Source organism: Schistocerca serialis, chromosome 7 (genome assembly GCF_023864345.2).
Source record: "Schistocerca serialis cubense isolate TAMUIC-IGC-003099 chromosome 7, iqSchSeri2.2, whole genome shotgun sequence".
Classification (NCBI taxonomy): domain Eukaryota; kingdom Metazoa; phylum Arthropoda; class Insecta; order Orthoptera; family Acrididae; genus Schistocerca; species Schistocerca serialis.
Window position 1 is genome coordinate 481,953,960 of NC_064644.1, and position 23,948 is coordinate 481,977,907.

Here is a 23,948-nt window from a genome sequence, read left to right on the forward strand (position 1 = left end):
TATGTTAGCTGAAATTTTTCTTCTATATCTAACATGTGTGTCACTTCGTGTTCTATTTGTGCTTTTTCTGGTGGCTGTCTTAAGATTTCATTTTCCTCTGATTGTTTAATTGATGCGTGTTGTTCTTTGTTTGTTTGCTCTGGGATGTTTGAGTCAATTACTGTATTTTCTTCTTCTTCTGATTGCACATTATTTTGTTCCAGTATTTGTTGTACTTGTTGTTTGATGTTTTCTAATTCTGACTGGGGTATCCTGTTATTTTTTATTACTACACGGATCTGATCAGCTAGTCGTTGTTCTGTTAAAAATTTTAATTCTGGGTATCTGGTAATAAATTTTGTGTATACTTGTGATCTGTATCCAGTTGTGTTGGTTCCTAAGTTTGTTGCTTGGTAATAACAGAATATGAGGTGTCGGTTAACTTCATCTGACTGTCTCATCCTCTGCCTTTGTTTTCCTTCTAGAGTGGTTGCAGGAAGCATATCCTGCAAAACACCTCTATTTGGATTTAAATCATTTTCCGTGTGGCTAGCAGTGTCGTTACCATTGTGGACGGGCATAGGGTTCAAGCGTCGTCCCCGACCATGACAGCGCTTGTCCAAGGCTTCATTAGTTCTGTCCTGAACCAACTAATCACACTAAAAGGGGGGTTAGCCCCATTAGTGGTTTGTTCTTTTCGTCGCCTTTTACGACTGGCAGAACATACCGAAGGCCTATTCTTTTCCCGGGCCTCCACGGGTAAGTATTATTATTATTATTTGATACAGTGAGGTAGGCAAGCTGAGAGCGTACCACAGATTAGCCAACAGGGCGCACTCAGTAAGAACATGGGCTCTATCATCAGTAGACCCCCCGTCGCAGAAAGAACTCCTGGGTGAGTCCTGTATGGCTGATGCGTAGTTGGCACAACACAAACGGCATCTTCCTGAGAGGTGTGGAAAGATGTATGCCACACCTTAGTGGACCCTTTAATCACTCTCAACTTGTTTTCGGTTGTAGTAGCCTGCCATTCCATTTTCCAGAGCCTCAAAATATTGAGTCAAAGTTGTAATCTAAAGTCTGACCCATATCCCAACATCAAGCTGATCTCCTGTAGTTGTGTCTTTGGCTAGACAGTCAGCGAGTTCATTTCCTGGAATGCCTATGTGGCTCACTGTCCAGATGAAGGCCACCATCTTTCCATAGCTGTAGAGGTGAGCCAGTAGGCCCCAGATGTTGGCGACCAAGATTTTTGGGACAGCACAGAGTTATGTATTTTAAGCAACCCATGGAATTGCTACACATCAGAAAGTTCATCTGGGATCTTATGTAGTGTAAAGCCTGAGAGATGACAACCAACTATGCAGTGTATACACTGCAAGCACTCAGCAGAGAGAGCTTCTCTTGCCCCTTGCATATGCAAAAGCATAACCGACACTGTCATTGCCTTTCGATCTATCTGTGTAGATGCATACTGAATTAGAATAATCATGGAGGATTGAAAGAAACAGGTGGTGGAGAAGGGTAAGATCAGCAGTATCAGTTGGTCTGCCCAGTTTTGGGCTATGCACAAACCGTCTGAACTGCTGGTTGTGGAACAGAGTTGAGTGATGTGGGTGGGTAGGCATCTGACAGATTGTGACTCCTTAACTTGTCAGAAGCTGCTGCCATCAAACTCACAGCCGTGGGACACCACCTTCCGCCAGGAGGCTGTCAACAGGGCTTGTACGAAAGACCCCCGTTGCCAACCGCACGCCAGTGTGGTGAACAGGATCCAGCACTCAGTATGGATGGTGCTGCCAACCCATAGGCAATACATCCATGAGATCAAGCGGGTTGTAATCAGTGCTTTGTAAGATCTCAGAAGAACTGCACGGTCCACACCCCACGACGAGTGACTACGAAAACTGAGAGCATTCAGCTTCTTCATGGAAGTTGCCTTTAGCCAGCAGACATGCAGCAGCCAAGTTACCTTGTGGTCAAAATCACTAAGATAAAAATCTGGGTGCGGGTGCACAGTCCAGAGTTGACAAAAATGAATAACTTGTGATTATGCACAAGAAAATTCATACCCGCGATTCAGAACCCAGTCATGGACTCTCCAGACAGCCCCCTGAAGTTGGTGCTCAGCGATGCGCTGTGATGCAAAGGCATAGTACTGGCAAAGACCATGCAGGTTCAGTGGTGGAGAGACTGTGGGGTCCACTGCATTTACGAAACCACTGATAAAGATAGCAAACAGTATTATGCTCAGAACCGATCCCTGAGAGTCTCCAGTTTCCTGTACATATTGGTTGCTGAGGTCGAACTTATCCAGACCCAAAAAAATCTGAGAGATCTGAAATTCTGCATGAAAATGGGTAAACTGCCCAGAAACCTCACTCATCCAGTGTAGAGAGGATGTAATGATGTCAGGTGGTATCATACGCCTTCTACAAGTCACGGAACACAGCAATCAGATGTTGGCGATGTGCACTGTGAATTCCAAACAAACCAGGTGATCTGTGGTGGACCAGAAAGCCTGAAAGCCACTTTGGAACTGGCTTCAAAGTACCAACAGAGATAGTGGTTGACCATTCATTTGAATAGCTTACACAGCCCATTTGTTGCAGAGATTGGCCAGCAGTTAGTTAAAATATGTGGGCCCTTTCCTGATTTCATGACAGAAATAATACCTTCCTGCCACTGAGAGGGAAATATTCCCTCCTGCCAAATGCAATTAAAAAGCTCAAGGATATGTTTCATGCTATCAGCACGACGATGTCTGAGCATTTGGTCACGGATTTTGTCAGGTCCAGGGGCCATACCACGACACTCTGCCAAAAATGCTGCTAAGCTCCCATTCACTAAAATAGACACTGTATGATAGAGAGCTGTGTGCTTGGAAAGATAGCAGGCGGCACTCAATAAGGTGTTTAAATGAGGATGGACACTTCAGCAAAGTGTGCCACAAAACATTTGGCAAGTACCACGGGATCAGTGCAGATGTTACCATTGACAAGGATGCCAGGAACTGCTGTGGGCACTGGGTGGCTGCAAATGTTGCAGAGTTGAGTCCATACTTGAGATGATGGGTTGTGGGATCCCTCCCAACACTTCTGCTTTCTTTTCTTTATTAAAAACTGTGCTCTCATCTGGAGTCTCTTAAATGCTATTAAATTATCCATACAGGAATGGCACTTGTTCCACTGAAGTATACTGGGGCATTCCCTGTTAGCTGTGGCTATATCTTCAGACCACCATTGCACTGGTGGTCATCAGGATGAGCCAGAGGAGTAGGGTGTTGGTTCTGCTGCAGCATGAGTAATAGTATTAATAGTATCCTGTGCCAATTTGTTGATATCCATCACATGACTGGCTGCAAAAGTGGCTGCAGAGGAGAAAGCCTGCCAAATGGCTTTCTAAAGTGACCAACATGGAGCATGTTCTAGATGTCTGTGAGCGGAGAGGGAGAGAATGATAGGAAAATGGTCACTGTCACAAAGATCGCCATAGGTGCACCACTGGATCAGAGGTAAGATAATGGGGCTGCAAACTGCGAGATCAATAGCTGAAAATGCTTTGTGGGCTGCACTGAAATGGGGTGCAGCTCTAGCATTGAGTAGGCAGACATCCAATTCCGAAAGGAGGTGACTTAGTACTTGGCCCCTGTTTGATATAGTGTCACCTCTCCACAGAGGATTATGGGCATTAACGTACCCCAATAAGAGGAAAGGGGTGGGGAGCAGTGCTACTATCTGTAACAGCTCGCAATAATGGAAACGTCTTCTGGGGGTAGTTAAACATTACATACTGTCATCCAAACTGACAGGTAGACACTAACGGTCACAGCCTCTAGTGCAGCAGTAAGTGGCACCTGCTCACTGAAAATATCAGAGCATATGACCCCAGTAGACAGCCTCTTGACATTAATGTGATTAGTACAGTGGGGTCGGTAGTTCTTCAGAGCTGGGAGGTGTGTTGGCATAAACTGTGTTTCCTGAAGCATTATGCCAATTACGGAGTAAGTAGCCATTAAATGACAGAGTTTGGTCAAATGGTGCTAGTAGCCATTACAGTTCGACTGAAGGAGCATTGGTGTCAGGACTGTGAAAGTGGCGAATGGAAAATATGGGTGTGATTACTTTGCTACCAGGTCGTAGTCCACCTGACAGCGCAATCGATCATCCATGTGGACAGGCTAGACTGCTGCAGGGCTGGGGAGCAGAACATTCGAAGCTTCAGAAAGTAGTTTACCTTTCTGCTTATCCTTCTAAGACTTCAATTTCTGTGAAGATTTCCCCCTTTTATTTTCTGGAAGCGAAGAGGACTGTACTTTTCTTTGGTCCCAGCCTGTAGCTGTTGGTCCTTGTCTTCAGAGGGGGCCACCTTAACAGGTGTCTTCATCCCTGATGGCAGAGAATGACTAGGCACCTCTGGCCACCCCAATGGAGAAGGAACCACTGGTGCTATGGGTGTAGGGTATGAGGGAGCTGACGCTACTTGCCACAACTGCAGGGCAGGTCGTGGAATATGACCAAGGCCTGGAGGTGTCATGTGACACATACTCATCGTGTGAGGTGTGGACTGTGACACGACAGTTGCAAAATCAGAGACCATATTGGTTGGATGAAGTCTTTCAAACTTTTTCGTTGCATCTTGGTAAGACAGGTGGTCAAGGGTTTTATGCTCTTGAATTTCCTTCTCCCTCTTGAACAATAAGCATTGTGGTGATCGGGGAGGGTGCAGTTCCAGACAGTTGACACACTGAAGGAGTTGGTCACAAGGCCTGATTTTATGGGACAACTGTCCACATGCCCTACAGATAGCCTCGTTAGAACAGTAGGCGGACATGTGTCCGAACCTTAGGCAATTAAAACATCTCATCAGAGGAGGAAAGTAAGGCCTCACGTCACACCTATAAGCCATGACCTTAACCTTCTCAGGCAAAATGTTGCCATTGACAGGTAGGATAAAAGCTCCATCGTCTACTCTATTATCTACATCTACATCCATACTCCGCAAGCCACCTGACGGTGTGTGCCGGAGGGTACTTTGAGTAACTCTATCGGTTCTCCCTTCTGTTCCAGTCTCATATTGTTTGTGGAAAGAAAGATTGTCGGCATGCCTCTGTGTGGGCTCTAATCTCTCTGATTTTATCCTCATGGTCTCTTCGCAAGATATATGTAGGAGGGAGCAATATACTGCTTGATTCCTCGGTGAAGGTATGTTCTCGAAACTTCAACAAAAGCCCATACTGAGCGTCTCTCCTGCAGAGTCTTCCACTGGAGTTTATCTATCATCTCCGTAACACTTTCACAATTACTAAATGATCCTGTAACGAAGCACGCTGATCTCCGTTGGATCTTCTCTATCTCTTCTATCAACCCTATCTGGTATAGATCCCACACTGGTGAGAAACATTCAAGCAATGGGCGAACAAGTGTACCGTAACCTACTTCCTTTGTTTTCGGATTACATTTCCTTAGAATTCTTCCAATGAATCTCAGTCTGGCATCTACTTTACCGACGATCAATTTTATATGATCATTCCACTTTAAATCACTCCTAATGCCTACTCCCAGATAATTTATGGAAATAACTGTTTCTAGTTGCTGACCTGCTATATTGCAGCTAAATGATAAGGGATCTTTCTTTCTATGTATTCGCAGCACATTACACTTGTCTACATTGACATTCAATTGCCATTCCCTGCACAATGCGTCAATTCGTTGAGAACCTCCTGCATTTCAGTACAATTTTCCATTGTTACAACCTCTCGAGATACCACAGCATCATCCGGAAAAAGCCTCAGTGTACTTCCGATGTTATCCACAAGGTCATTTATGTATATTGTGAATAGCAACAGTCCTACGACACTCCCCTGCGGCACACCTGAAATCACTCTTACTTCGGAAGACTTCTCTCTATTGAGAATGACATGCTGCATTCTGTTATCTAGGAACTCTTCAATCCAATCACACAATTGGTCTGATAGTCCATATGCTCTTACTTTGTACATTAAACGACTGTAGGGAACTGTATTGAACGCTTTGCAGAAGTCAAGAAACACGGCATCCACCCGGGAACCCGTGTCTATGGCCCCCTGAGTCTCATGGACGAATAGTGTGAGCTGGGTTTCACACGATTGTCTTTTTCGAAACCCATGTTGATTCCTATAGAGTAGATTTCTAGCCTCCAGAAAAGTCATTATACTCAAACATAATACGTGTTCCAAAATTTTACAACCGATCGACGTTAGAGATATAGGTCTATAGTTCTGCACATCTGTTCGACGTCCCTTCTTGAAAACGGGGATGACCTGTGCCCTTTTCCAATCCTTTGGAAAGCTACACTCTTCTAGAGACCTACGGTACACCGCTGCAAGAAGGGGGGCGAGTTCCTTCATGTACTCTGTGTAAAATCGAACTGGTATTCCATCACGTCCAACGGCCTTTCCTCTTTTGAGCCATTTTAATTGTTTTTCTATCCCACTGTCATCTATTTTGATATCTGCCATTTTGTCATCTGTGCGACAATCTAGAGAAGGAACTACAGTGCAGTATTCCTCTGTGAAACAGCTTTGCAAAAGACATTTAATATTTCGGCCGTTAGTCTGTCATCCTCTGTTTCAGTACGATTTTGGTCACAGAGTGTCTGGACATTTCGTTTTGATCCACCTACCGCTTTGACATAAGACCAAAATTTCTTAGGATTTTCTGCCAAATCAGTACATAGAACTTTACTTTCAAATTCATTGAACGCCTCTCGCATAGCCCTCCTCACACTACATTTCGCTTCACACAATTTTTGTTTGTCTGCAAGGCTTTGGCTATGTTTATGTTTGCTGTGAAGTTCCCTCTGCTTCCGCAGCAGTTTTCTGACTCGGTTGTTGTACCACCCATCTCCTACGATGTAATCTAATGCATATTATACGATGGTTTTGAACTTTGTCCACTGATCCTCAACACTATTTGTACTTGAGACAAAACTTTTGTGTTGAGCCATCAAGTACGCTGAAATCTGCTTTTTGTCACTTTTGCTAAACAGAAAATCTTCCAACCTTTTTCAATATTTCTATTTACGGCTGAAATCATCGACGCAGCAACCGCTTTATGATCGCTGATTCCCTGTTCTGTGTTAACTGGTTCAAATAGTTCGGGTCTGTTTGTCACCAGTCCCTTCTGGATGCAGTGAACAAAATGGACTCCATGCCACGCCAGGTTAGTACGCATCTCTTCACTGGTTTGTAGCATTAGATCCCAATGGAAGATAATACCCTGGATCCACTGAGCTTGTTATGAGGAGAAATGGTGACTGGTACATCTCCTAACTTGACCAAGGCCTGAAGTGCTCTTGATTGGTTGTCGTGTGGTGTTTTGATCAGCAAAGATTCATTTCTCACCTCTATTGCTGCAACCTCCCCAAATCGATCTTCAATATTTTCAATGAAAAACATTGGCTTTATTGAAGTGAAATGGCCGCTGTCAGTGCAGGAACAAACCAAGAACTTGGCAAACTGTCCATGTCCATTTCTCATAGCTGATTCTCATCTTGAGTCATGGTCAATGATGAAAACGCTGTAGGATTATAAACTTCTGCATTAAAATCACTGATCCTGACTGATGAGATGGCCGTGTTGACAAGCCCACTATTAAGTTTGATCCGTTTCATTGTGGATCACCTGCACCGATGCCACTCACTCCGACTGGAGGCCCTCCCCACGGGCACCACCCCACCCAGGCAAAGGCCACCTGGCACAGTAGATGCTGTACAGAGTCCTGGTACCCCAAAGTGGAGAGGCTGACATGGGGAGGTCACAGCTCAGGCATCAGCAGTGAGATACCTGCGTTGTCAGGGGGCTAACACTGAGAAGGTACATGAAAATCTCACCGTGACGGACCGGCTACTGAACTGGATTGGTTGGTGCAGAAGGTAACAGTGCACAGTGGAGAAGTAATGCACCATAGTAAGGCATCCTTCCTCAAATGGCCTACACTTTAAAAAAATTGATCCAATAAAAATGTCTGCTATTAGTCACCTCTTATGAAAGGCAATGAAGGGCCATGGGTCTATTCAAGCCCCTGACACGACAGGGGGAGAGGGGATAGGAGGCTGGGATGTATATACGATTTCCATAAATACTCAGCATATGTGAAGCATTGCTGGGTTTGCTAGTAACATTATAAAGTAATCACTTATTTATCCCATGTTGGAATACTGCTTAACTGTATGGGACTCAAAATAAATATGACTAACTGAATTTATAAATATAAGGGAAGCACAAATGGTTGTTGGTTTGTCTGACTCACTGGACAGAAGCTATTAAAGATAGATGTAAAATATCTCACAGAAAGCCCACTTACAAAGTTTCTGCAGTTTTGGCTGCCATTCGGTCGGCCGCACTTTAAAATACACATGCCGCCAATCATACTGCTGTGTTTCCTACAGCCTCCAGTGTGGCATGAGAGCGTTGCCACGAACGCTTATGCTGCTACCAATGATATGCCAGCGTCCCCTCTCTGGAGCTTTAGCGGTGGGTCTACTGAAGTTCAATCATCATTCCACAGAGCCCATTTTGTGTGTTTGCCATCTCGTAACATATACGGACTTTCAGAGCAATCAGGGTTCATTCTCTATGGAATAGTCATTGTATTGAAGATGAATGAACTTTAAACCTCTGTATCTGTATATACCTCAACTTTCAAGTCTACTGTTAACATTAGTTGCAGACTAAATAAATACTTGAATTCTCTGTCCATAAACTGCATCTGTTTCTCGGTCCTGTAACCACTAAAGAAATTCTTCCCACCCTCTACACATGATTGGAACAGGAAGAAACCACAACTTATGCTAGCCTGCCAAATACCCTCTGCCATGCACTTCCCAGTCATTTTCAGAGTATGTACATAGATACAGATGAAGAATAACTAACATTGTAAATAAGTGGTGGCAGGATAACACACATATAAAGGTATTTAAAATTTGCAAACTTTCAGAGCCAGTGGCTCCTTCTCCTGGCAGAAGCGTTGAAGGGGAAGGAAGAGGGGTGAAGGAAAAAGACTGGTGAGATTTAGGAAATGGAGTGAGTTTGTGAAAATTGCCCACAACCCGAGACAGGGGAGACTTATCAGACAGGAACAGAAGGAAAGACTTCTTTCCTTCTCATCGCATCCAGTAAATCTACCCTGGCCCAGGGCCTGGGAGACTTTTCTGAACCTTCTCCACTTGCCAAATTTCACCAGTCCTCCCCCTGCTGCTTGGTGTTTAGGTTTTTCTATCTATTCAATTATGTTATATTTTCAAAATGTTTTTGCACTGATGTAACATTATAAAGAAGCAGTACTTCGGATATAAGGTTCTGTTTACAATAAAATTTGCTTCAGAACCTTGTATTTTTATTCTGGAAATTATTTTGTTTATGTCATTTGAAACATACTGTACTACAAATCACAAGTAAGACATTTTGGATAACACTGATATCAAGTGTTGCAACAGTAGAGTTACGTGTGTTGATTTTCTAATATGTTTTGTGAAAACTGAATTTATAAATTACTTGTACCATATATTTCAATTGGGCACTGCAAGGGGTCCGATGATTTTGTCAAAAAACAAATCTTTATTCAACTATGAAAATGGCTGTTTTCTGGGAAAATATTGTTTGTTTATATATCCCTGAACAATTGAAATAGTTTTACATGATTCATAATATAAATTGTCCATTTTCACATTGTATCAGCAGTAAATCAAGCAAACTTCAATACTGCCTCTACGGCCAAGAGTACTAGCCAAAATATTAAGATTTGTACGTTCTTACTAAACACTGTACAACTGAACGCCACCACCTGTTACACTGTGAACAACATTCTATGAAAATGCATATAACATAAACTAAAAGACTGATGTAAGGCAGTGAGTGTTGTACAATCAATTGCAGTTGAGTACAGTTACAATACAATCAGTATGGAGTTTTGAGAGGAAAGTGGAGATAGTAAAATTTTAAACCATGAAATAACATTTTTAAATTGATTCATTACTTAAACTGCAACCTTGTGATACATGGCAGGACTTTTTCCAGCTAGTTAAGAAACCTGACTCCAGTTTTGAAGGACTACCTAGATAAGATGACACCAACATCAACACCAGTCATTAGGTTACATAATACTATCGTTTCTTTGGGCAATTCTGTGTAAACTATAATTTTAATAAATATATAAGAGTAACGCGCATCTTTTGTTAAGTGCAATTAGCTCACCATAGGAGTGAGTGAATGCACTTTATTATTCAGAGGACATCTTCATTTCAGTTCGTCAGCAAATGAGGAGATGGGAAGCCTACGAAGTTATGTCAGGAGTTGGGAAGTTACTAAGTGACTATTTAAGTCATGATTCAGAAGTATGAGTATGCCACACATGTCTCACTTCCTTCTCATGTATGGTGGCTGGGTTGCCTGCCTGCCTCCCCCCCCCCCCCCCCCCCAAAAAAGCATTCTCAGCCTATCAAATTTACCATCTACGCTCCCCTTCCAAATGAAACCCATGGAACTGAAATCTAGTAGTATTTTCATTTATCTTTGTGTGTTAGTTGTAGTGGCAGTTTTAATATTTATGAACGTAATTTTTATTTCTGTCAAGTTAATTGCCTTTCTGCCACGCAAAATTTCATACGTAAAATTACATTCACATTTTCCAGTATGTACACAACAAGAAATGCATGTAATGGCAAATTTTTGCTTGCTTGCATTACAGTAAAGTTATTATAGGCCTATGTGGGAGCATATATGCACATCTGGAGTAGCTTGAAACTGTGAAACAACTCAGCATCCAGTTTTGTATAGTCAAAAATATTTCACCTTCTATTAATGTAAGTATTATCAAAACATAATAAATGTATAGAAAGTTTACTGTTTAATAGTACCAGGAAAAAATTTCTGCGTAGCTCACAGTGAGTAATGTTCACAATTTGGTTGAGGCAAAACAGTGAGTAATGAAAACTACTCAACACCTGGTAAAGACAAGTATGGAAGTAGTTATAATACGGTGTAGAGATGACATCTGACAACTCAGCCACCAACCCACAACTTGTAAACCATCAATTTCGCCGAGAAAGTAGGAAAGATTACATCTATTGCAATTAACCATTTCTGTTTTCTTTTTACGTATTGCCCGTCTCAAACTCCATCAATTTATTTTAACACCCATTACACAACCAGTGTATCCTCTACCTGTTCCACATTTAATTAGTTGACTTGGTTTGTTAGTACTTCTACAATAAATTGTCTCCCATGCTGTAATAACCAAAACTTCACAAATTTCCCCTTCTTAAATTATTATTAAGTATTCTTAATTTCCAATTATTTTGTCACTGGTGGGAAGCAACTGAACTAAACCTATGACAAAACACAATCCTCCCCTCATTTTTCCCCTTTTTATGAAGATGCTGACCTGCATACACTCCGCCACTATCATGTAAATATTATGGCCTTGCAAAGAAAAACATGACTAGATGATAGACACTTAGGCAATAAAGGCCACAAGCTTAAGCTTGTGACTAACTTTTTTAATATGACAGTGAAGCAACAAGTGTAGTAAGATATTTAACAAAAATTAATTTTTTTCCCCCTTGACAGTCCCTTTATGGACTAATGAATTCATTCTGCTTCATTATACACTTACCTCTGAATCTTTTTGTTTCCACTGATTCCACTGATTGTCTTGTGTAGCAGATTTCTTTTTGTTTGTGGAACTTGCTTGCTTGTTTCCGTCCCCCTTGGTAGAAGACTTAGCTTTTGGTTTTGCATTCACTTTCTGCTGGTTCTGTTGCTGTTTAAATGAAAGATGTGTCATATATCTAAGATTTTTTGCTGTATCATGATAGCCAATTGAAAATAAATCAATCTGTGTCAATCACCAGAATCTTAATTTAATTAGCAGTCACAATCCTCACAACATAGTCCACAATTGATGAAACTTGGTGCACAAACATCACTTTTCAGGAATGTTCTTATAACCTTATGGGAAAACTAAACAACCACAAGAGCTGCATGCAAACAATGTAACCAAGTGCAAATGTACAGTAGACAAAACTGCAGAATTAATAGTAATGGCTGATTTATCTTGATCATATGGGCACAAATAGAAACTCAGGAGCTGGCTTACATTTTGAGATCATTAAAGTGTGAGTTTTTAATTGTGTTTTATTTGTTATTTTACATGCTTCACGTTGTAGATAATTTCTTTAGTATTGTAATAGTTTTAATATTATATGCTGAAATTGCACTAGATTTGACAGAGATCTGTTTATGTACGGCCAGCATACTGACACACACTCATAATAATAAACTTTGCAGATTCTCACATATTTTTGTGTACACTTGTAATGAATATATGCACTGTCATGAATATATGCACAAGTGTCATTTTTTGCCAAACAAGTTAAAATTTGACATTCTGCTGTTTTTTTTGTTTGTTTTTTCATTAAATATGCTGTGCCATTTGAATTTCAGTTAGGTGCGATGTGGGCCTTGCATTTTGTTTGCATACGTATGGCTGATGTACCCAAATTTGCACTCGAACAAATGTAGCACATTCCCTTGAGATGACATATTTTTATAGCTGAATAAACACAGCAAATTTCAGAACATTCAATCATTTTAACAAACTTTGGATTATTCTATTGCTATAGTTAATTACTTTGACAAGAATTTTGAAGGTGATTGGAATTGGCAGCTGGTACGAAGGCTGGAAGGGGAAGGATGCAGTCTGACAGATTGTTGGAAGCAACAGAAGAAGGTTTCAACTGCCAGAGTTGAATGGAGAGGAGCATCACGCAAGACTAGACATGAGAAATAAGCAGCAGATGTTGTCCATGCTCAAGAACTCAGAATATCACTAATGTCAGGAAGACAGAAGTACTGCTGTTAGGTAGTGGTTATGCCAGAGGTGTAAGGTGTCAGTTACAGGAGAAGTTAGGATTGGTGTGTAAGGTCACCAGTTTCTCAAGTCAAGCGCTGGGCTCAAAGGAGATAGCGGACATAAGGTCTTTTGCGTAAAGAACGCACTAAAGATAATCAGGTAGTAATAGTGGTTAGGGCAAGGAACAGGTTGGAGAGACAGAGGACATGTGACTTGAGTATCAAAGCCTTCTCAACTGGTGGCACACATGTGTACCTTATTCAGCTGTTCATATAGCGGAGATTCTGAGTCGCGATAGGCACAACAAAAAGATTCACACAATTATAGCTTTCGGCCATTAAGGCCTTTGTCACTAGTAGACACACGTACATACACACATACACAAACTCACGCAAACGCAACTTGCACACACGTCTGCAGTCTCAGAGAACTGAAACCACACTCAGTTCTCTGAGACTGCAGACATGTGTGCAAGTTGTGTTTGCGTAAGTGTGTGTGTGCATGTGTGCGTGTGTGTATGTGTGCCCGCTGTTGACACAGGCCTTAATGGCCGAAGGCTATAATTGCGTGAATCTTTTTGTAGTGCATATCGCCACTCAGTATCTCCGCTATACGGTGAGTAGCAACTTTCCTTCTCTGATATTGTTACATTTACATTCCATCCTGGATTTTCCATTGTTTGATTATTCAGCTGTTCCATTGCCGTGGCTGGCTTCGCTGTATGGTGAGTTAATGTGGAGCTAGAAATGGTGCACATTGCATTGGTGTTGGTTGGGCGTACCAGATGATGAGGTTTCACTAGGAGTGGCCTGCACCACATTAGGACTGGAGAGTAAAGGTTGCTGGAGCTAACATCCCCATTGCCATGGGTACAAGAAATAGGACTTTTTTTACAATAGGTTATAATAAAAGGTCCCTCTACCTAAAATGTGTCTCAGCCAGTTCAGAGATTTCTTCAACAGGTACAGAGACAATAGACTGTACCATACTGCAAGACACACACACCATTAATGGTTAAGAAATCTTAATTATAAACTCAACAGAAATATAGATACCCTTACCAATCCTACATAGAAAAATAGAATTATCAGTTTTTCAACAAAATATGCAGTCTATTAATACTAACATACAGCAACTACAAATTTATGTTTTGGGATCTGAGAATACCCACAAAGCCATGGTCCACTATTTCCCAAAGAATTTTCCTATGCAACTGGTGAGGTCAACACTCAAATGTCCGGACTGGTGGAGTAGTTGACAGGTTCTTATACAGGAATCATTACTGCCTTATTCAATGTGGTGTACTATCCATGTTAACATATTCTTAATAAATAATTAAGTATTACACTTTGGGAATTCTCACTATTCAGAGACTTAATCATAGCCATATTTTCTTTTCTGTTAGTCTCCAGTACACACATCTTCTGATGTGCTTTTTAAAGAGGTTCGTATGAGAAATATATCGAATGAGTGTGTAAAAAGTATTGTTCAGTTCACCCAGAATAAACAAGATTTTTCATGTTTCATGAAAGTCAGTATTCATCTTAATCCTCTCATTTTGGTAAACTTAGAACTGAATCTTTCTGTTGCTTCTCTGAAGCTGTTCTCAATATACTTCACATTGTTTTAATTTTATTCTGAGGCACATGTATCCTTCTTGAAAAGCTTATTCTTTTATCTACTTCAGTAACACATCTTCTTAAGTCTTACTGCATTACCTCTAATGATTTACTGTAGGTAGACCTCAGAATCAGATCTATTTCCTTTTACATGAGGTTCTGATTCTTTGTGTTAACAACACTGGCTGCCTCTGCTGATCCATACTCTTCCAGCCTCAGAGCAATTGAGCAGCCCTGTAACCCCTTCCCAATACGTATTCATCAAAAAGTAATTAGCATTGATAAGGTAAATTGGACACTGCACAGGTACATGTCTGTGTTAAAATATCAAGGCAGTGTTGAGAAGCAGGATACCATATTAGACTTCAGGAATAAGGAATCACAGTATTAGCTCAGTAAATCATGTTACTGATGTGGTTGTATTCAAGTCTTTAGCACAACTGTGAAAGTAGTCAGTTTGTTGTTGTTGTTGTTGTGGTCTTCAGTCCTGAGACTGGTTTGATGCAGCTCTCCATGCTACTCTATCCTGTGCAAGCTTCTTCATCTCCCAGTACCTACTGCAACCTACATCCTTCTGAATCTGCTTAGTGTATTGATCTCTTGGTCTCCCTCTACGATTTTTACCCTCCACGCTGCCCTCCAATGCTAAATTTGTGATCCCTTGATGCCTCAAAACATGTCCTACCAACCGATCCCTTCTTCTAGTCAAGTTGTGCCACAAACTTCTCTTCTCCCCAATCCTATTCAATACCTCCTCATTAGTTACGTGATCTACCCACCTTATCTTCAGCATTCTTCTGTAGCACCACATTTCGAAAGCTTCTATTCTCTTCTTGTCCAAACTGGTTATTGCCCATGTTTCAATTCCATACATGGCTACACTCCACACAAATACTTTCAGAAACGACTTCCTGACACTTAAATCTATACTCGATGTTATCAAATTTCTCTTCTTCAGAAACGATTTCCTTGCCATTGCCAGTCTACATTTTATATCCTCTCTACTTCGACCATCATCAGTTATTTTACTCCCTAAATAGCAAAACTCCTTTACTACTTTAAGTGTCTCATTTCCTAATCTAATCCCCTCAGCATCACCCGATTTAATTTGACTACATTCCATTATCCTCGTTTTGTTTTTGTTGATGTTCATCTTATATCCTCCTTTCAAGACACTGTCCATTCCGTTCAACTGTTCTTCCAAGTCCTCTGCTGTCTCTGACAGAATTACAATGTCATCGGCAAACCTCAAAGTTTTTACTTCTTCTCCATGAAGTTTAATACCTACTCCGAATTTTTCTTTTGTTTCCTTTACTGCTTGCTCAATATACAGATTGAATAACATCGGGGAGAGGCTACAACCCTGTCTCACTCCTTTCCCAACCACCGCTTCCCTTTCATGCCCCTCGACTCTTATAACTGCCATCTGGTTTCTGTACAAATTGTAAATAGCTTTTCGGTCCCTGTATTTTACCCCTGCCACCTTCAGAATTTGAAAGAGAGTATTCCAGTTAACGTTGTCATAAGCTTTCTCTAAGTCTACAAATGCTAGAAACGTAGGTTTGCCTTTTCTTAATCTTTCTTCTAAGATAAGTCGTAAGGTTAGTATTGCCTCACGTGTTCCAACATTTCTACGGAATCCAAACTGATCCTCCCCGAGGTCCGCTTCTACCAGTTTTTCCATTCGTCTGTAAAGAATTCGCGTTAGTATTTTGCAGCTGTGACTTATTAAACTGATAGTTCGGTAATTTTTAAATCTGTCAACACCTGCTTTCTTTGGGATTGGAATTATTATATTCTTCTTGAAGTCTGTGGGTATTTCGCCTGTCTCATACATCTTGTGCACCAGATGGTAGAGTTTTGTCATGACTGGCTCTCCCAAGGCCATCAGTAGTTCTAATGGAATGTTGTCTACTCCCGGGGCCTTGTTTCGACTCAGGTCTTTCAGTGCTCTGTCAAACTCGTCACGCAGTATTGCATCTCCCATTTCATCTTCATCTACATCCTCTTCCATTTCCATAATATTGTCCTCAAGTACATCGCCCTTGTATAAACCCTCTATATACTCCTTCCACCTTTCTGCCTTCCCTTCTTTGCTTAGAACTGGGTTGCCATCTGAGCTCTTGATATTCATACAAGTGGTTCTCTTCTCTCCAAAGGTCTCTTTAATTTTCCTGTAGGCAGTATCTATCTTACCCCTAGTGAGACAAGCCTCTACATCCTTACATTTGTACTCTAGCCATCCCTGCTTGGCCATTTTGCACTTCCTGTCAATCTCATTTTTGAGACGTTTGTATTCCTTTTTGCCTGCTTCATTTACTGCATTTTTATATTTTCTCCTTTCATCAATTAAATTCAATATTTCTTCTGTTACCCAAGGATTTCTATTAGCCCTCGTCTTTTTACCTACTTGATCCTCTGCTGCCTTCACTACTTCATCCCTCAGAGCTACCCGTTCTTCTTCTACTGTATTTCTTTCCCCCATTCCTGTCAATTGTTCTCTTATGCTCTCCCTGAAACTCTCTACAACCTCTGGTTCTTTCAGTTTAGCCAGGTCCCATCTCCTTAAATTCCCGCCTTTTTGCAGTTTCTTCAGTTTCAATCTGCAGTTCATAACCAATAGATTGTGGTCAGAATCCACATCTGCCCCTGGAAATGTCTTACAATTTAAAACCTGGTTCCTAAATCTCTGTCTTACCATTATATAATCTATCTGATACCTTTTAGTATCTCCAGGGTTCTTCCACGTATACAACCTTCTTTCATGATTCTTGAACCAAGTGTTAGCTATGATTAAGTTATGCTCTGTGCAAAATTCTACAAGGCGGCTTCCTCTTTCATTTCTTCCCCCCAATCCATATTCACCTACTATATTTCCTTCTCTCCCTTTTCCTACTGACGAATTCCAGTCACCCATGACTATTAAATTTTCGTCTCCCTTCACTACCTGAGTAATTTCTTTTATCTCGTCATACATTTCATCAATTTCTTCATCATCTGCAGAGCTAGTTGGCATATAAACTTGTACTACTGTAGTAGGCAAGGGCCTTGTGTCTATCTTGGCCACAATAATGCATTCACTATGCTGTTTGTAGTAGCTAACCCGCACTCCTATTTTTTTATTCATTATTAAACCTACTCCTGCATTACCCCTATTTGATTTTGTATTTATAACCCTGTAATCACCTGACCAAAAGTCTTGTTCCTCCTGCCACCAAACTTCACTAATTCCCACTATATCTAATTTCAACCTATCCATTTTCCTTTTTAAATTTTCTAACCTACCTGCCCGATTAAGGGATCTGACATTCCACGCTCCGATCCGTAGAATGCCAGTTTTCTTTCTTCTGATAACGACGTCCTCTTGAGTAGTCCCCGTCCGGAGATCCGAATGGGGGACTATTTTACCTCCGGAATATTTTACCCAAGAGGACACCATCATCATTTAATGATACAGTAAAGCTGCATGTCCTCGGGAAAAATTACGGCTGTAGTTTCCCCTTGCTTTCAGCCGTTCGCAGTACCAGCACAGCAAGGCCGTTTTGGTTAATGTTACAAGGCCAGATCAGTCAATCATCCAGACTGTTGCCCCTGCAACTACTGCAAAGGCTGCTGCCCCTCTTCAGGAACCACATGTTTGTCTGGCCTCTCAACAGATACCCCTCCGTTGTGGTTGCACCTACGGTACGGCCATCTGTATCGCTGAGGCACGCAAGCCTCCCCACCAACGGCAAGGTCCATGGTTCATGGGGGGGAGTAGTCAGTTATCAAATGGAAAGAAGTGTTTCTTTGCTTGGGAGTCCACTGTGATGAAGCCTATACAAGATTATGATAATTCTTGTTCTCTTTAAAAATCTGGTACTTATTCATCCTAACTAGGCCTACCTGAAAAGCTTTGATGCTTTTAGCAGCAGTCAATTAAAGACAGGTACACAGTCCTACAATGGTTCAAGTCTAGACAACTGCAAAAAGCATCACAAATTTTCAGGAAGGGGAAGAATGTTCATAATCTTGTATAGGTTTCAGCACAGCATTGACCCACCTTAGTTACTGCATCTACGCAAGGTGTAGCTCTATTTCTTAAGGATATTCACAATGCTCATGGTACTATATTACGTATGTCATTGTCTATCACACTACAAGTCAAAGCTGGCCAATTCAAACCAATGTTGTTAGGCTTTGTGATTATTTCTATAATGGCACATTAAATTGATGTTTTATGACACCCTCCAAATAATTACTGAATTATTCAATGAGAGGTTAAAGCAGTGGAGCACACTTGGACTCTTAATTCCAATTGCTTGTCTTTTGTAGCCTGCACATTACTTGAGCATATCTTGTTAAGATTTATACCCTACAAACTCCACATGCCCCTCACAGAATTTTGGAACTAGCATTTCTGGGATAATAGTTAACGCATGAAGTTCAGTTTCTGCTCAGTGTTAAGGTTACTGAGATAGAAGACTATTGTCTTGGCAATTCCAGCACGATGAAATTACTTAGTGGGGCTGTATCTGCTGCAAGAACAATGAAAGAACTTGTAAAGCTTCTTGGGATTCTGTGACATAGGACAGAATGTGGTTAGACTCCTGTTATTTAAAAATAAGATGTGACAGTTGCAAGATTACACGTTAAGGACAAGGCTTTTGCTACCTCTGAATGTAACCTTCTAGTGTAAATCATTCTGCCAGATAATCATGCCTAATATTCTAGTAAAGAACATGTATGTCATAAGACATGAATGACTGGAAGCCACCAAAATGGTCTGCCTACTTGGTAAGTTTTTCCGTATCCCCTGTGCCAGCAGGCACCTTTCCTTCATGGAGTATAAGAGCTCTGTGCTACAATATATATCTGTTACATGTAGGCAACTGTAATGGTGTGTGTAGTGTAGTGCCATATTCATGTTGGAGATGATGAGAAAAGGCAGAGGGTGAATCACGGTGCTGCATTTAGCCTACTCCCCTCAAACAGCACCAAGGTGGCCACCGTACTTAACAGCCTCATCTAACAGATATATCGCCAGCAACAGTGACACATGTTCTCACTTCATGAAAGACAGTGGAGAGGTTTGGAACTGAATCCAGGAGACTGATGCAAAGACTGGTGATAAGGGACTTTACACCACCACCACCACTCATGTCCCTACTGCCATAAAGGCAAAGGGAAAAGTAACAACAGCATGCGGCATACTCACATGGACACACGTCCCAATACTGCCCATGCCCAATGGTGCTTAACTTTGGTTACCTGATGGGAACCAGTGCGTCCACCTCGACTAAACTGCTGACATATTCCAGTAACATTAGTTTAGAAGTGGATCATCTGTACTCCTACTGAAATGAAAACTAGTGCTTAACACTTGTGAGGCCCAGATTATCAACTCTTGAGTTATAGACACTTTCTTGCTTATATTATTCAGTGAACAGAATGGTTGAGCTTTTCTTCCCCCTCTTCTTGTATTAGCCCTAATACTGAATCTTTGTACTCCAAATTGTTTCGAATACATTTTACCCAGAAAATATTAGGATAACTTGATTAAGCTTCTAATTGTTTTGACCCATGAAGAAACTCTCCAAGGCGATTAGCATCAAGCACTCAATGCAATTGTTCCATCAGGTTTACAGGCACATCACACTGTATTACATGCACCACTGCTGGGTGGAGAACGGTAGGCTGTGTACACAATGTGAATGATAGGGTAAGAGATGAATTAAAAGTTTGATTATCTTATGACCATAAATAGTATTTCAAGACTGAGTAGTACAATGTGTATCTGGCACAGAAATCGAAAATTGACTCGTAAATGCCTTTTTCTTTAGTGTTACGCCTGTAGTGAATATCGCGAACTAATTTCTCACACATGCAATTCACACATCTGACCCGCTCTTTATACTATTTGGTTGATTTTAGTTACATCATGGTATGAGCGATATTTCATAACATGGCAGAAAATGGTATCACAATAGAAAACTCTAGGATACTGGCTTCTTTTAATATAATATTTTAGCTTTAAATGAATAGCACGATAAATGCATGCCAATCTATGAATGAAATAATAGTTATGGAAATGTATTATCTTTTCGCTGCAGAAATAACAATGCTGATACAATAAAAATTATTGAATGATTACCTTTCCATTTTCTTGTTTCTTATTTTTCTTTTTCTGATTTGCATCCGACTTTTGGGTGCCCGAAGCTGACTTTTTATTGTCAGTCTTTTTCTTCTGTTGACTCTTCTTCGGATAATCATCTTCGCCTTCCACAGTAAGAACAGCAAATCGTGAAGCAACTGCCGTCGCCATGGTGTATCAAGTAACAAATCAGACTCAGTTTTAAAAGGGTTAAATTTCTCAGCAATGTAAGTACACTTATGAGAAACACAAGCAAACAACACTTCAATGAAACTTCCGCCTCGGGCTGTCACAACAAGCGCAACACAGGTCGCACCACTACACTATTATCGTTACTGTTTTTTTCTAGGGCATTATGGGTAGGCTTCTGTAACCTACAATGCATTGTGGGTAAAGGAATATGTCCACCAACTTGTAAAGCGGTGTATTAGATACGAAGCGCGCGTGTGTGTCAGTGTGTAAGTTCGTTTTGTTGTTATATTTGTGTGCTGCCAGAGAATTAGAGCTTGGTGTGATGTCTGAGTATCATTTAAACCCTTGAATAATTTTTGCTTGTGTCGGAAGCAATACAATATTATAAGCGTCACTGCCAGAGAACGGCTACAATTTTTGTATGTAAATAATGTGTGTTTGCGCCAAAGATGTGCGGCAGGCTTAAATTGTGTGTCACATGTGTGAAGCGAGCGTCAGTGCTAAGTTAAGGAAATTAAGTAATTTCATACGTAACGTAGCTATTTTGTTTGTGGTAAACGTCATATTTTTTTTGTTTTCTGAGACGTAATGGGAAGCTCACCACAGTCGGTTTAGCACCAGTAACACATCTGCGTCATCTTTTGCCATGAAAATCTGTGTGACTTTTCTTGAGACTTCTCTATGAGTACCATGATACATCTATTGAAATGTTTGCTGATTACTTTATGTGGTATCAGGTTTGCACATTTTGTGCTTAAGTGTTAGGGTAGATTAACGCTGCAGATAGTTGCTTTCTCATGTTTTGGATAATCAGCTGCATCATGTAAACGCCTTTTATTTGCAACTACAGTTCATTCTTTGCAATTTAGTGTGGGGATCGCACAGACAACTTGATGTCAATATTTGCTATTTTAAATGTATTTCACATCATCATACCAAATACTGTATGCAGTTATTGCACCTGCCATTTCTTGCCTGGTAATGCCACAGTCTTGTATTAAGAGAGAAACGAATTTTGAATATTCTTATGTTACCAGTCCATGTTTTACCACTGGTAGGCGTACCCATGAAAGAAAAAAAAATTGCATAAAATATGCTCCTCACAATATTTTATGTTTCAGAACCACATAATAATGTGTACTTGTTTATTTCTCCTGGGCAGAGAAAGTAGACAATGCACTAAAATATAGGACAAATATGTGATGGTCTAGGAGTGGTTAATTTGCCTACAAAATATTCATTTGCCTGTACATTATAGTTTGACAACTGTATTGACAACTTTAGTCACTAAGGAAATAAATTTTTCAGGAGTGAGTGGGTATGGTTACGAGTTGCATATTTAACTATTGACCATCTGAGTTGTTCACTTTGACAGATGATATTTTTTTTGTGTGAAATTGTATGCTAATTGCTATACAGAACCTCAGATACAATATTGACCCGTACTACAATAAAACCCATTGTACTATACTCCAGTTCGTGTGACAACAAGGTATGTATGTAAAACACAAGCTATTTCTGTAGGTTGTTGAAGACTTTGATTCCTACTACTTCTGAATGAAGTAAGAGGAGTAGGTAAAACTACTCAATTTGTTCTTATTCATGGACCTACTTTATTTTGTGGTGCGAAGTTAAATTTTTCTTTAATGAAAGTTTCTTCTTCTTCCAGTTTGGGTAACAGATGGATAACTGTAGCTTTTGTTGCTTGTAACAATGCAGGATAGTTCACACAGTTCGGTATTATTGTATAAAGATGTGTGTGTGATAATGCCTCTTCATTAAGTAAATTTGTTTGTATGTATCGCATGCTCCCCCAGTACCCTACTGAACTTTTTTCTTGAAATTAATAAAAATTAAGCAGCAATCTTGGGTGAATAAACACATTTAGGCTATTTAAAAATTGTGACCAATTTGAATCTGTTTAAGACTATCTTCAGAATATACTCCAAAGGTGGTAGGCAGAGACGGTGACTCGGACCAGCAACTAGCACTGTGTGTACGAGACATGGACGTCAACTCCTGCTGTTGAGGGTCTAAACAGATTGAAACCTGTTGCCACTTTTAAATAAATCTGTTTATGTAATCAAGACTGCTTTTCATCTTTTTATTAAATATTGTTTGTACGTCACTGCTTTTTTAATTATGATTAAAATATAGCTTTTTATTTAAGTTGTGGTGTAACATATTATTAATACACAAATCATGTGGATTTCATTTAATCTGTTCAGTAACTGCCTTTTGTACAGGTTTTACTATATGACCACAGTTGGGCTTTTTGTGTCAGCAACACTCAAATTACTTTCCATGCAGTGATTATAGACTTTTTGCTAATTTATGTAGGCCTATATATGTGTGTATGTGTTATGTATACATGTATGTATGTATATAATAGAGGGAAACATTCCACGTGGGAAAAATATATCTAAAAACAAAGATGATGTGACTTACCAAACGAAAGCGCTGGCAGGTTGATACACACACAAACATACACACAAAACTCTGCCCAAACTCTTTGCCTTTACAAATGTCTGCTTGTGTCTATGTATGTGTGGATGGATATGGGTGTGTTGTTAGAGTGTATACCTGTTCTTTTTCCCCCTAAGGTAAGTCTTTCCGCTCCCGGGATTGGAATGACTCCTTACCCTCTCCCTTAAAACCCACATCCTTTCGTCTTTCCCTCTCCTTCCCTCTTTCCTGATGAGGCAACAGTTTGTTGCGAAAGCTTGAATTTCATGTGTATGTTTGTGTTTGTTTGTGTGTCATCGACCCACCAGCACTTTCGTTCGGTAAGTCACATCATCTGTGTTTTTAGATATATTTTTCCCACATGACATAGAGAAGGCTCCATGAACAATTTGAGGTAGGAAACCTGGGTTTGGAAAAGCCAGCTTAAGGAGATATTGAAATAAACTTATCTACTGCTTTGTCTAGCATTGTTGTTCCCCAGGTTATTTCCAGCTAACATGCGTACAAGTTTACTCATACTGTGCTGCTTATTTTCTACAAGGAACAACGAGGACAAGCCTGATTATTAGGAAGTCACGATGCAGATCTTGTTTACTTTACTTGTCCATAAGGTGGCTCTGTTGTATCATATTTACATTGTCCCATGACAGAATGTGCTATGAATCA

General features: G+C 40.5%; 2 protein-coding genes across 4 annotated transcripts in view; one reads left to right on the plus strand and one right to left on the minus strand.

The window, feature by feature from the left end:
• LOC126412552 (G kinase-anchoring protein 1-like) overlaps positions 1-20,945 on the minus strand; it is a 56,445-nt gene extending 35,500 nt beyond the window's left edge. Inside the window, exons 1-2 of the mRNA XM_050082203.1 lie at positions 20,625-20,945; positions 11,634-11,780 (exon numbers count right to left, since the gene is read on the minus strand). Coding sequence (XP_049938160.1) covers positions 11,634-11,780; positions 20,625-20,795 — 318 coding nt within the window. The 5' untranslated portion in view covers positions 20,796-20,945. The remainder of the gene's footprint in view (positions 1-11,633; positions 11,781-20,624) is intronic.
• Positions 20,946-21,018: 73 nt separating this feature from the next.
• LOC126412132 (mucin-17-like) overlaps positions 21,019-23,948 on the plus strand; it is a 76,318-nt gene continuing 73,388 nt past the window's right edge. The window contains exon 1 of one of the 3 annotated variants that reach the window (XM_050081578.1): positions 21,019-21,082. The gene's annotated coding sequence lies outside the window, so the exon portion shown is untranslated. The remainder of the gene's footprint in view (positions 21,083-23,948) is intronic. The other 2 variants (XM_050081576.1, XM_050081575.1) reach the window with 2 other exon arrangements.